The 14318-nt window shown below is 38.5% G+C and overlaps 1 protein-coding gene across 1 annotated transcript in view; it reads left to right on the top strand.

Moving 5' to 3' along the window:
* The window catches only part of SYT6 (synaptotagmin 6), a 172849-nt gene that overhangs the window by 87193 nt on the left and 71338 nt on the right, over nucleotides 1-14318 (top strand). Inside the window, exons 2-3 of the mRNA XM_070939858.1 lie at nucleotides 5932-6268; nucleotides 11397-11955. Coding sequence (XP_070795959.1) covers nucleotides 5932-6268; nucleotides 11397-11955 — 896 coding nt within the window. The remainder of the gene's footprint in view (nucleotides 1-5931; nucleotides 6269-11396; nucleotides 11956-14318) is intronic.

Here is a 14318-nt window from a genome sequence, read left to right as displayed (position 1 = left end):
ATCATAATTTCAATGGTTATAATAAAGATTGTGGTTTGGTAGAAAGAGAGAATTGAGAAATCAAATGTCTTATTGCTAGTGGATTATGACTAACACTGTAGAGGATGACTGTATCACCAGATACGGTAAGTCTGAGAAACAAGAAATTGCTAAAACTGGTTATGTCTGCCCTATGCTCTCTAAAGCAGTTTCTTGTTCAAAGACGTAATGGAGAAACCTGTACTGAAAACATGGCTGAGGTTTATACACAGTAAGACAGAAGGCATGCTGTTTGTTCTTTTCCGTTCAGGGGTTCTTCCAGATCAGGGGTTCCCAACCTTTTGGACCTCAGGAACCACCAAGTTCATAATTTTAAATCCCACAGACCACTAATACGAATCCAGCGCACCGCTTGCTGAAGCACCTGGACTCCCAGTGACGGGATGGGGTCCTTCAGGCACTCTCCCCTTCTCTCTTTCTCTCTCTCTCCCACACACACACACTCTCTCATTCTGATTCTTTTTCATTCTGTCTCTCTTTCTCTCTCTGATTGTCTCTCTGATTGTCTCTCTTTCATTCTTTTTCTCTCTCACATTCTCTCTCATTCGGATTCTCTCTCTCTTTCTCTTTCATTCTCTGTCTGTCTGTCTGTCTGTCTGTCTGTCTGTCTGTCTGTCTCTGTCTCTCTCATTCTGATTCTCTCTCATTCTGATTCTCTGTCTCATTCTCTCTCTGATTCTCTCTCTCTTTCTCTCTCTCATTCTCTCTTTCATTCTCTCTCTCTCTCTTTCTCCCCTCTCTCTTTCTTAGCTCCCTCCCACTTTCTCTCATTGTCTCTCTCTCTCACTCTTTCATTCTCTCATTCTCTCTCTGTCTTTCTTTCTTTCTCTCTCTCTCTTTCTCTCTCTTTCATTCTCTCTCTGATTCTCTCTCTCATCTCTCTCTCATCAGCCAGTGTTTTGGGGCTGAGAGGAAGTCAAGCATCTCTCCGAGAGACCGAGGTGCACAGAGCACCAAAAAGGGCCAGAAGAAACACCCGTGAGATCCAGCAAGAGACAAAGCTTCACTCCTGTTCTGGAATATGGAGCGAATCTCCATCCCCCACCCTTTCCTTCTCAGGCCAGGCAAGGTGTGACTGGGAAGGGAGGGCGAGGGGCAGGGACAACCACTGGTGGGTTCAGCTGACAGGAAGCTACAGCAGGGGGAAGAAACAGTCCGGGGTTGCTGCCACCCATTGTTTTGGCCCACCTGCACCACCACCCCCTTGCACCATTACTTCATTCTGGCAGGTGAGGGCTGCGCTGCAAAGTTGCAAGTTACACAAACCTCCCTCTATGGCGGAGATTTACAGCCCAACCATAAGCTGCCTGACCAGTCCCATATTCCAGAGCTCTAGTCACAGGAGGAGCTGCTCTAATCCCAGAGCAGCTTCTCCACCCAGGTGCGCTGTGGACTACCAAAATTTTCTCATGGACCACCAGTGGTCCACGGACCACCGGTTGGTGACCACTGTTCCAGATGTATTGAATTGGGACATCCATATTGACCAGAGTTTATAGAAATTATCAAATACAGTACACCTTAAGAACCCCAGATTGGAGAAGGATTATTTGATTTCCCCTGAGCAGTTTCTCCTTGTTGACTGATCCTGGCTTGTTAATTGGTTTGCTGAGGTTTTCTAGGAGATGAAACAGTAGAAAAGATGCCTAGAAAGTCAGTGGAAAAAGATGAAAAGTGAATCTTACTGGGCACAGGTATTGAATCAAGTCTGAGCCTATACTGTGGCAGTAAGAAAGTTAAAGCATTGGCAGTTTTTCATTCAATGAGCTTGATTTAAGGTGGCCAATTTTATATTAATGAAAGGGCAAGAAGTAAATCTTCTACCTGATTGCTGTGTCCAGTTAGCACAGCATTTTGCCAACAAATTGCTCACATTTTTCAGTCTTGACTCTTAATGGGGTGGAGTCAACCATAGTACCTGGGGCAGGGGTGAAATGCTCCCGGTTCGGACTGGATCGCCCGATCCAGTAGCAATGGAGGCGGGTGGTTTGGAGATTTTTGTAGCAAAAATCCCTGCCCCCCCCATTGCCCAGCTGAGCTGCGCAATCATCAGAGGCTTTTTTTTTTTATTTTTAAAAGCATTTTTTCTACAACCTCTTTGGCCGAAAAAATGCTTTTAAAAGTAAAAAAAAAAGCCTCTGATGATCGCGCGGCTCAGCTGGGATCATCAGAGGCTTTTAAAAGCATTTTTTCTACAACCTCTTTGGCTGAAGAGGTTATAGAAAAAATGTTTTTAAAAGGAAAAAAAGCCTTGCTGATCAGGCAAGTCAGCTGGGATCATCAGAGGCTTTAAAAGCATTTTTTTTATAACCTCTTCAGCTGAAGAGGTTGTAGAAAAAATGCTTTTAAAAGTAAAAAAAAAAAAACTTGGCCATGCCCACTCAGTCATATTACCCCACCCCCACCAAGCCACGCCCACAGAACTGGTAGTAACAAATTTTACATTTCACCACTGACCTGGGGCAATGTCTGGCCACATTTGGGACTCTGATAAAGTGAATAGAATGCTCACTCTCAGCTATCCCTGGCCATTTGTGGGTTTCATCTTTTCCCCTCTTGATCCTTAAGTAGTCTGGAGAAAGTAGGGTAGGTTGGATCTGTGAGGTAAGTTACACCTCTTTGAAAGGACTAAAGCTGGCAACCTTGAAATAGATTGTAATATATTCCTCCTAAGAAGCCTTTCTTGGGAACGTGTATCTGACAACTATTGCCATGTTTCTAAGCTCTCCTTTTTGGAGAAGGTTTTGAAACTGTTAATCAGTGTATCAGTCCTGGAGTACCTTATCTAAACCATTTCAGTCAGGATTCAGCTCTAGATACTTGTTGATGACCTTTCCGGAGATCTAGATGGGGCTACTACATCCTTATTGTATTTCTCATGGTATCTTGGACCCTCACATGATTTAAGATTTGGAGGCATTGTTTTGCAATGATTCCACTATTTCTGACATTTTGGGTGGTAGGGGCATAGGCTGTTCAAGTGGCTGCTTCCTTATTGGTCCTTTTTCTCCTTTCTTTGCTGCCTTTTTACATGAAACCACCAGGGAATCATTTTAAGTATCTTGATATTTCTGGTGTTGCTTTGACAGGTAGAAAGAGCAGGTTTGTGATTTGTGGTATATATCTGGATTTGTGGCAGCCACTGCTGTGGAGCCAGTGAGCAGGGATACTTTATCCAGATTCAACTGGTATGCAGCTTCCAATCCCACCTTGCGCATGATAATTCTATCTTGTCTTCTCAACACCACTACAACCACAATTTCTACTTGTAGAAATTCTACTTGGGTCTGCCTTTGAAGGCTATTCTGAGCTTCAGTTGGTTTAGGACCCAGTGGTCTCATTATTGATAAGTATCTGAAAATATCAGTACAATAAATCTTCTCCTCAGACATTGCTTCTTGCTAGCCTCCAATCATAAATAAGAATGTTGTTTTTCAGCTCTAAAGCCATACATGGTTTGCCACTGGAGTGCTTGTAGAGCTGCTTTTGACCTACTGACTCATGTATCCAGAGAAGGACCTGTTTGCAATTCCTCAGTTCTGTGATATGTGATGGGGTATAGGTTCAGACCTGTTGTATGTAGGCCTGCGTTTGAGAACAGACTCTTCACATAAGTCAGGGACTCTTACCCAATTGGCTTTCCATAAGTTACTAAAACCCGACTTAGACATATTCATTCATGAATCGATGACATCAATTACATATTATTTTATGTGTAATTTATGATGGGTTGGTTTTTATTTTATAGGGGTTTTTTTGTAGTTATACTGTGGACATTTTGTAGTATTTTTATGGAAGTTTGATAAACCACTAAATCTTTTTTATTGCAGAAAATATTGGCCAAATAAACTCTAATTTCCTCTCTCTCCCTGAATTCCACCTATTGGGTACTCCTTGGAGAGACAGTTACTATACTTAGAGAGTCTTTAAGAGATCTTAGACAACCACAAGGTCACTCAAAATTAAGTCTCCTTGGTTCATCATAGTGTATTTTGCTCTTAATTATGACATGACCAATGGGTGCATATGAATATCTTGTCTTTCATTATATAATAATCTTTCCAGTTGGCTGTAGCTTCCTTACTTCAAATATATCTCAAGGGAAGTCACCATTCCTCCCCATGGACTTAGTAATTCTACCACTATTAAAGAAGCCATACTTTTGAGAAATTATTAGGAAATTTCTTTGAAAAAATATCTGCTAATATCTGGTGGACTATTTTGAAAGGTGATTTGTATCCAATATTAAGATATTTTTTTCCTCATTAATTATCTAAAGAAAGGATTATGACAGAATCCATTTCTTCAAACTCAGCTGCTTCAACCCAATTATCAGAAGGATTCATTTACAATCCAAAACACACACACATATATTAAATTCCATAAACACATTAAGAAGTCTAGCTGAACAATACTCCCTTTTTGTAGCATACCATACAGGTAGTGGGGCATCCCACAAAAGATTGAGAATAAGAAAGCTAAGCTCCTATGGGACTTCTAGATCCAAACAGGCAGGCAGGTACTGACCAATCAACCAGATATTGTGGTAGATAAGGACCAGAAGACAGCAGTACTGATGGATGTAGTGATGTCAAGTGACAGCAACATTAGGAAGAAAGGATGAAAAACTGAAGAAGTACTTCCTGAAGGAAAAACTGGAGAGAAAGTGACTCCTAAAATGGGAGTGTCTGATAAAGTCAGGAAGTCAGCTGATAAAGATATATCTAAGATGCAGCTCACCATCCTTCAATTACATATGGCCATGATATAGCAACCTTTATGATAAATTTAAAATTAATATTTTTTATAAACACTTTATTAAACTTTTATTACATTAAAAACAAACAATTATTTCACTCAACAACAGCTAATTGTGGTATTTTTCTTGTGACAATTCATGCATTATTTACAAAATTAAATTGTGCGTATTTACATTCTTATTTTATCTATTACTTGTACTTAATAACTATCTATCTTCAATCTATCTCCGTTCTGTCCAGTTATACCACTGTTCCCACACATTGTAAAATATCGATGTCTCTTTATCTTTTAAACTCAGCGTTAATTTGTCCATTTCTGCACAATTCATGATCTTTTGTATGACCAGTTTCTCTGCGGGTGTACATGGCTGTTTCCAACATAGGCAATCCTGGCAGCGGTTAATATGTGTAGTACTAGATATTTAAAATTAATATTGTTTACAATTAGGATGGAACATATAAAAGAAAAGTGGATTTTCTTTCTGATGAATGTAAGTTGTTGACAAAAGATTCTAGAAAGTTCCTCTTTCCATATAGATAATTGCTAGTTCGGTTCAAGAAAGAACCACAAAAGCACAGGGACAATCTAAAGATACACCTTTTACAAAGGATTAATGGAGAAAACAGATTACGAATAATCTCTGGATTGAAAGCCTCCTCATAACTGAAGTACTGTTTAGTGGCTGTGTTAAAGTTTATGTTCTGGTTTTACAAATTATCACAGACTAATTTTAATCTGCTATAGGAGTTGAAGTCCAACACATCTGGAGAGCAAAAGATAGCATAAAATTTACCTCTTTTATTTAAGAGTTGACAACAGATAGTGTAGAATTTACTTCTCTTATTTAAAGCAGGAAATACACAGAGCCTTAACTGTGGTTTTCCTTTGCAAAACATCCTTGAAAGTTGCATTGAAAGGACTTGAAACATGGAAATAAAGAAATCTATTACCTTTGTAAATGCAAGGGCACGTGTGGGTGTAATGGCCACACCATTTTGATATTTGTTCTTATTCTTTCATCTTTCTCATCAAATTCTTTTTTTTTCTTTTCTCTTTCCTATTTTTTTCACTTTTTTCCCTTTTCCCCTGGCCTGTTGCCCCACTATCCCTCCCCCATTTCTTGTCTTTCAGAACTCTCCATCAGTCTTCTTGCAGTGATAGTAATTGTATGCGGACTGGCTCTAGTGGCAGTTTTTCTATTCCTTTTTTGGAAGCTGTGTTGGGTTCCTTGGAGGAACAAATCTATTTCAACTAACACCCCCACCACTCAGAATTTGGCAGAGCACGACAAAGACAATATGGCTGACAAGCTAAAAGATACTGGGACTCTTGGATTCTTGGAAGCAGCAGTAAAAATCAGTCACACTTCACCAGATATCCCAGCAGAAGTTCAAATGTCTATGAAAGATCATCTCATGCGACGCACACGAATGCAGAGACAAACAACAGAACCTGCGTCTTCCACCAGGTAAGAGCAATTCTTGGGCTGTTATCTATTGTTTTAGATCATACTTCCTTAACTTGTGGTCTCCAGATTCATCTGTCTAGGATCAAGAACCTGACTATGATCAAATTCAGACTAATTCTGCCATATCCACTATCTGAAATAGCAACTTTTTCGTTGTAAACATATTTTTGATACTTGAAAATCACTAAGCAAAAAAGGTGATTAAGCTGAACTTTTGGCTGACATGAACCACCTAGATCTGAACTGAAGGAAACTCCTCTTATTAAATGTTGGTCTCTGCCAAAGGTTGACTTGATAGTAAACCAGTTCATGTATTACACTAAACTCCCTGAGGGCTGTTAATCTTAACTAAAAGATTCAAACCTTATTTTTGTGACTTGACCTCATTGTGTCAAGCTGTCAATATGTTTGTGGCTACTTTAATTTTGTTAGAATTTACAGAGTCAAGGAGATGTATCAGTGACATGGCATACTGTCAGATGGAATTACAGCCTTTTCTTGCTTGTGTGGCTCAAGCAAGAATAATTAGATAAACGGACTTGACATATCATTCACTGCATTGGCTTAGAGGAAGCTGCATTCTAGTGTTTAAGATGAGCTACTGCCTCAGGGTCACTCTAGTCTTAAATGGAGGAATAATGCATGCATGAAGATTCACTACAAAGAAAGGCAGGGTATGTAGAAATCTGAATGCTGAGGACGATCTGGGACTTTTTTGCCCAGAGGTCACTGATACTCATATCTCACTCACATAATATTTTCAGCTGAGATGTAGAATGATTGCACTCATGGGGTTGTTGGATATACAATAAAAGAGCAAATTTTACTCAGGTATCTATCAGTTTCTCCCATAGAAGAGAGAGAATTTCTATCATTTCTAAGTATGAAGTTAATAATGAAGAACATTGACATTTTCAGTCAGAAATATCTATAAAGAGAATATCTATTGTCTGTCTATTTTATTTCCCATTTCTTTGGTTGATGTTATTCTACTCAGGCAGGAAATATCACACAGGCATACTTATGAATCTGTGTAATATCTACAAGATATTCCTACAGTAGTTTTTGTGAATGGTTCTTCTACATACCAATCTCCCTTTCTCAGCTTCCCCTGAGTATGCAATCTTTTACAGCCTAATGTCACAATTGACGCTCTTTCTGGGCTTTTAGGGTTGCATTGATATGTTGTATTGGGCAGAATATACATAAATATATGCAGACATATATACATGTATCTACCATATGAATACATTTATACCCCTATATTCCTTCACTGGACAGGCCTAATCAGGTTTGCTTATTCCACACAGTGAGGAGAAATTGGTCTGATTTTTGTAATGCTACTTGCAACAAAAATATAATTGTTTTTATTTCCTTTTATGGGAGAGGATATACAATACTAGATATAATCAGAAAGCTGTCACTGTAATACATTGGAAATTTTTGGAGACAGCATATAGTTAATTTGTTATGTATTTTACCTTAATCTCAAGGCAATATCTTTGTTTCTACAAGCTCATTCTTTGATACTAATTTTATGCCTCAGCTTAGACAGCGAGCATTTTAATTGAGTGTCTACTTCTAGATATATATAACTTCACAGTACAAGTTAGTTCTGCTATTAAGAATGTATTCAAATAGGAAGTATATATATCCTCCAGCTCTGTGCGTAGGGTGTAATAGTTACTAAATTGAGATTGATTGTTGAAAAACGAAAAGACTGCAGTGGGATTGTTCCGTTCTGCTTCCCTTGTTTTCCAATTCCTCTGTTGCTTCCATGTGTTGAATTGAAATTCCTTGAGGCAGGAAGCAGTTTTCATATTCTGAAAGTACCAGGTACACTGGTGGCATAATAACCCAACCAGTAAAACTAATAAAAAAAAACTTTTTCCAGACTCCTTGGATTAAGAATAAGGTTATAGTATTAGCAAATAATTCATAACCTCATATTAAAATATGTAGTGGCTGGCCAGAGAAAAAGTCCAAGTGATTGTAGTAATAAAAATCTGACTCCCATATCAAAAAACAACAAGGAAGACATGGTACAATGGTCAAATCAAGACATAAAAAAAGACTCTTATAAGAAATATAATGATGCTCTGTCTCAGGAATATTAACCAAGCGTGTTGTCAGGGCTGTAAATTTCTAAATGTTAAATTTCTAAAGTCTTGGTCAGGAGAGACTGAATGAGGTAGTAAATATTGTCCCTTTGGTAGATTCATGCCTGCCATTCTTAGTTTAAGATTTTCTTACTCATATCCATTAAGTTAATTCACTGAAAACAGAAAGGGAAACGCATTAAGAAATTCAATTAGAAAAGTTCCCCTGGGAACCAATTGTATAAGATATAGAAAGAAATATGATTAGTGCGTTCTCCCGCCTCAATGCAGTATATTGCGTGCTAGAAATACTGACTGTAGACAGAGAGGGTTTGCAATTTAGAGGTCCTCCTGGATCCAATGCTTCTGTTTAAACAAGTAAAGGTAGTGACTGGAGGGCTTTTGCCCATACTTTGCCCATCACATGATTGGATTACTGCTCTGCACCCTATATGTTTTGGAGAATCTCAGATGCTGCAACTGGTCCAGAACATATTGATCAGACTGCTGACAGATCATCTCTGCCTCTGCAGATTAACAGTAACTCCCAGGTTGCTGCATTGGTTACTCAGATACTTCTAAACCCAATTAAAAAAAAACATACAATTACTTAAAAACATATATGGTATCACACTGCCTTGCCAAAGTTATGCTGACCCAATTTCTCAATTTCTCAAGAGGCTTGCTGAGAGATTTTTCTCCATGGGAAGCGGACAAGTCCTGCATCAGGCAGACTGTAGTGCTCTGCCACCTGGTTTCCAGAAGTACAGAAAGTATCCCCCTTCTTGCATTCCATAAACTATTTAATTTTTTATTCTCCTATGCTTTTGACTTTAACTGGCTGATAGGGATGGTTATCTTTGGAAGTATGGGCTGCTTGGTATAGCTTGTTTTAATGACAATTTTTATCTTCTTGTACACCAGCAAAGTTGCCTGAATGGGATGGTCAACAAGTACTGGAAATAAATGAATAGAATATAATAAATATATGGTGGTTTTCTTCTTTTCCTTCCCCACATTTTATCATAATTCTCATAAGTTCTGATCTAATAGCTAGGAACGAGAGTCAGTACTTTCCTTAGGGTTCATTCTCACATTCTACTAATCATGACACAAAGATGCATGCGGGCCATTTTTAATGAATCTGTCTCTGTGATATTTCCTTTGTCTCATCCCCAGCCCATTGTTGAGACACTTTACATTTGTCTTTAGCTGTTCTAGTTTTTACACTTCTCCTGACACAAATCTTGCTGTATAGATTTATGAAGCTTCATTGATAATATTGATGATTACAAAGTCAATGAAGCACAATGAATTTGTGCAGCTCCTGTTAACCACTTGAGACTGTTTTGCCCCACTCCCTTTCTACTAATTTCTAGGCACTGCCTAATGGCCATGTTAGCTCAGACTGCAGAAAGTGACCAGACACTTGGCTTCCCAGGAGCATCTCTCCGCGTATTACGTAATTGGTACTTTGAGAACAGCACAAGGTTTACCGCTAGACCTGTTTTGTTAAATACAGCTTTAGCATTCTCTTGAAAGAGTGGGATTTAATTAGGAAAGAGAGCCACATTCTGCCAGCTAGGTGTTGTTGGATTTAGTTCAAATTAGGACAGAACTGTTTTTCTACCGCTTCTGCCCACAAGGGAATTCATGAAGCTGAAGTTCCCACCATTTTCATTACTTTGGAGGCAGTGCCATTTTGATTACTTTTACAACTGTTATTGATCACAGCCACTTGCTGGCAGCAGTATTATCTTGAATTGACGTGGAAAGGAAATTATCCAATGCCCCTGGCATTAGTACCTTCAATGCACCAGTGACCTCTCACTCAGGCTACTTTTGAATAAGACTCTATTGCTCTTCTGAAAATGTATTAAACCTGTATTAGAAAATAGCCTCACTGACAGGTGAATGGATGATAGAAAAGTTATGAGATGAAGCAAGAGAGGAATTTCCAGAAAACATCAGCATAGCTCTATCACCCATGCCACTCACCTGTCACTTGGGAAAGCTGAAGGTAGCTTAAGCTTCCATCTTAGACATCACCTACAAGAACTTAAGTCTTCCCTATCACATATTAAGAAGAGTGGTAGTTACTTTTCTTCCTGGCAGATGGCATTAACTGAAAGAGAAAATACAACTAGGAGAATCCACTGATTACTGCTCTTAATTTGTCTACCTTTAAACTGCAAGGACAGTGTCTGTTGCACTGAAGCAGAATAGGTATTGGATGTTGGGGTGACACAATTTATGTCACTGTGTTTTTCTGCCAATTCAAGGACTGAAGGAGTGTGCATGAGGAAGAGCCCTTGGATATATATATATTATATATATATTGTATATAAATGATAACAATCCCTTCCCTTCCCTCCTCCCTCTTCCATGATACAACAAATTATGGCATGTTTAATAAATCATGCTGATCTCTGGAGCATGTTTAGCGGGGTAAGTTAGGGAGCAAAAGGAACAAGTGATGACGTGTCTCATTTCCCAGGAGATTAAAGTCATAGCAGTTTTTCTTGGACATAAATCCTCTATTAAGATAAGTTGTAAAAGATTTAAAATTCTCTTTCCTGCAAATTAATAAAAAATTGTTATCTTTTAAATATAGCAAAAGTACAGTAACTTCTCCTTTGTTTAAAAGTAAATGGGGGACATATAGCTCTCCAGAGGTTGTTCAACTGTTGAACTGAAATTTAAAACTACATAGGGAGGATGGATGAAATTAAAACATTTTTTTCAAACATTCTGGTTCATTGTAGGCTGTTATGTGGATGATAATTATTTTAATAGTTCGAATCAATGTAAGATAAATCTGTAGGCATTTGCTAACATCAGAAGCTCATCTTTCTTTATCCAGGAGATAAAGTGGCTCATCTCAGAATTTGAGGAGAGGAGAGGATTAGCTCCCTACTTCTGGCCTGTGCATGGTCTACGTTCCATTTGATATTCTCATAGTGGGTCAGACAATGAATGTCAGTTATTTCCAGGCATGCAATATGTTCTCCTCCTTTTAACTCTTGCAGGCACATTTCTTTCAAGAGGCACCTGCCCAGACAGATGCATGTTTCCAGTGTGGACTATGGCACAGATCTACCACTTGCAGCAGAGCAGCCCACTTGCATTGGCCGGATCAAGCCTGAGCTGTACAAACAGAAATCTGTGGACTCTGAGGACCCCAAGAAAGAAGCTGAAAAAACCTGTGGGAAAATAAATTTTTCTTTGAAATACGACTATGAAAATGAGACTTTGATTGTGCGGATCCTCAAGGCATTTGACTTGCCTGCTAAGGACCTCTGTGGCAGTTCTGATCCCTATGTTAAGATCTACCTCTTGCCTGACCGAAAACGCAAATTCCAAACACGAGTGCATAGGAAAACTCTCAATCCCACCTTTGACGAATGCTTTCAGTTTCCTGTGCCCTATGAAGAGCTGACCAATAGAAAGGTCCATCTTAGTGTCTTTGACTTCGACAGGTTTTCCCGGCATGACATGATTGGGGAGGTGATCCTAGAGAACCTTTTTGAAGCCTCGGATCTCTCTCGGGAGACTTCCATCTGGAAGGATATTCAGTACGCTACAACTGTGAGTATCTGTTGTTACTAGTAATGTAGAAAGCAAATGCAGATCACCATTGTGAATAGTTTGATGTATTTCTATGTTCTATTTCTATGCACAAAAGTAATAACAATTTGTTGTAATAAGAAGATGAGCAGATTTTTTTTTGGAGGTTGACATGTTGTTGTCTTTTCTTCTATTAATTTGTTTAAGCGGCCAGAGGGCTCTCCACTAAACTAGCATAATTTTAGAAGGGTTTACTCATTTTATAATCTGTACTATTATTTGTGATGGAAACATATTTCAGCATGGAGACAATGCACATATCATATTTATCTTGGGTTCCAGATTTTAGAGTTCACTGTGTATTTTACATTCTCGTAACTTTTTGGATTTAAAAGCAAATACACAGATGAGAGGCCTATTATACTTACCACCATAATTTGGACAGTTTGCTTTTTTTAATAGAAATATTATACTCTATAATGTTACATTCTGATGCTGTGTAAAAGCAGAATAATAAAACTATAACAATAAGAAGACATGAACTTCAGTTTCATTTTGAGGAAACTAAGGCATGTGGCACATAAACCAAGTCCTTTTTCTCAGAAAGGAAACAATTCTGAGAACCAGTTTGAGCTCTGCTAATGCTCTCTTAACACATAACTGACTTCTGAAGGTCCTGTTACAAAGAGGGTTCAAGGAACTCTCCTAAACTGACTACCCGATTTGGGACAGGGAGTGTGATCCTATTCAAATTAATCTATGATCCTGATTCATTTTGACTAGAACATTTTTGGTTGGGTCGCCCAGTGTCCTGCTTTACAGAGGTCATTCTCTATTTCAAGATTTCCATTCCAAGTCTAATGTAAACATCTTTTATTTAATGGATCTTTAAATTAGACTTGAAAGACCTGACTAGAGTCTTCCCTTATTCTAGTGAAATATATTGTATTTTTATTTACTTGTTTGTTAGATTTATATCCCACCTTTTCTCTAGGGCTCTCAAGTCAGTTCCCATGGGGATCTCCCTTCATAATATCCTCACAACAAACAACAACATATGAGGTAGGTTGGGCTGAGATTGAGTGATTACTGGCCCATAGCCATCCAGTAATAACCATAGATGGGAGTGAACTGGACCTAAGTGATAAAGAAATACCTACCCACCACATAACAATAGCTGGTTTAAGATATGAATGATCTATTCAGATATTTAATTTCTTTTGCTCTCTTTTTGGCAGTGCACTTCTTTTTTTTGAGAAAGAAATATTATAGAATCCTTCCTGAGAATCAAATTAGCTGCTAATATTAGTGAGAGTGGACTCCTCCAATTTTCATCAGGATCACGGTTCATTGGGCAGAAGTAATTGAACCCCCAGACACCTGACGATAAACACACACATATATTCACCCCTACCAAATCCACTATCAATTTAGGGAAGAGGAAAGTTCCAATTGGAGGCCTCCTTTCTACACCTAGTAGCAGCACCAGAAGGCATATTTTTATGGGCATCATAGTAGGGAAATAAAAGATGATAATGAGGGAGAAATCAATATAAAACCCCCAAACCTTTATTTAGTCTAAAATATTTATTCATTTTGCATTAGAACAGGAAGTAAAACACATTCAAACTGTTCTAAATCAGGGGTGTCAAACTCATGTTGTCATGGTGGCATCACATGACATATTGTGATTTCCCCCCCCCCCCCCACTTTGCTAAACTGGACATGGGATGGCCAGTGCATGATGCATCCAGCCCACAGGCTGGGAGTTTGACAATCCTGTTCTAGACTGATAGGGTGGTGTTGAGAAAATCCAGATTGTTGGCTTTAACCTCTTGCAGTTTATTCTTTTCTCTAACCTGGTCTTAGGAAGTTGTTGTTTTCATGTCTCCCATCTTTCTATAGTGTAACCCCAAGAAACAATCTGGAATCCTGTTACTTCTCTTGGATTTCAACTATTACAGAGAAATAAATTGCTTTCCCCAACATAACAAGTCCACTTGATTATGTTTCTACCTTTACCTAGACTTTTCTATCTAATCTTTGCATATTGTCCTAGAAGGCAGCTGATCAACTTGCTTTGAAGCCTGACTTTGAAAACAATTCGCATTTTTTAAGTGAATGTGTCTTATCAAATCTTCTTTAAAGAGCTTAACCAAATTTGTATTAAATGAAGAGGTATAGAATTTGCCAATTGATTTTCCCTCTTGGAGAGAGTCTGAGCCTGGGAAACACATTGACTTGAGCTTTAAGGCGGCTGCCTGGGAAAATTTTAATAGTTCAGGAGGAAGGAAATTATCATGCTATGGCAGCATATCTGTCCAGATTCTGAGCATGTAATTAGTCTTGGAAGAGCTATCTCGCTTGAAGGCTTTTCTTAAATT

Source organism: Pituophis catenifer, unplaced genomic scaffold, assembly GCF_029215685.1.
Source record: "Pituophis catenifer annectens isolate HBS135680 unplaced genomic scaffold, rPitCat1.0.hap2 SCAF_3, whole genome shotgun sequence".
NCBI classification, from domain to species: domain Eukaryota; kingdom Metazoa; phylum Chordata; class Lepidosauria; order Squamata; family Colubridae; genus Pituophis; species Pituophis catenifer.
The sequence above is the reverse complement of the archived record's forward strand: the minus strand, read 5'-3'. Positions and strand labels throughout refer to the sequence as shown.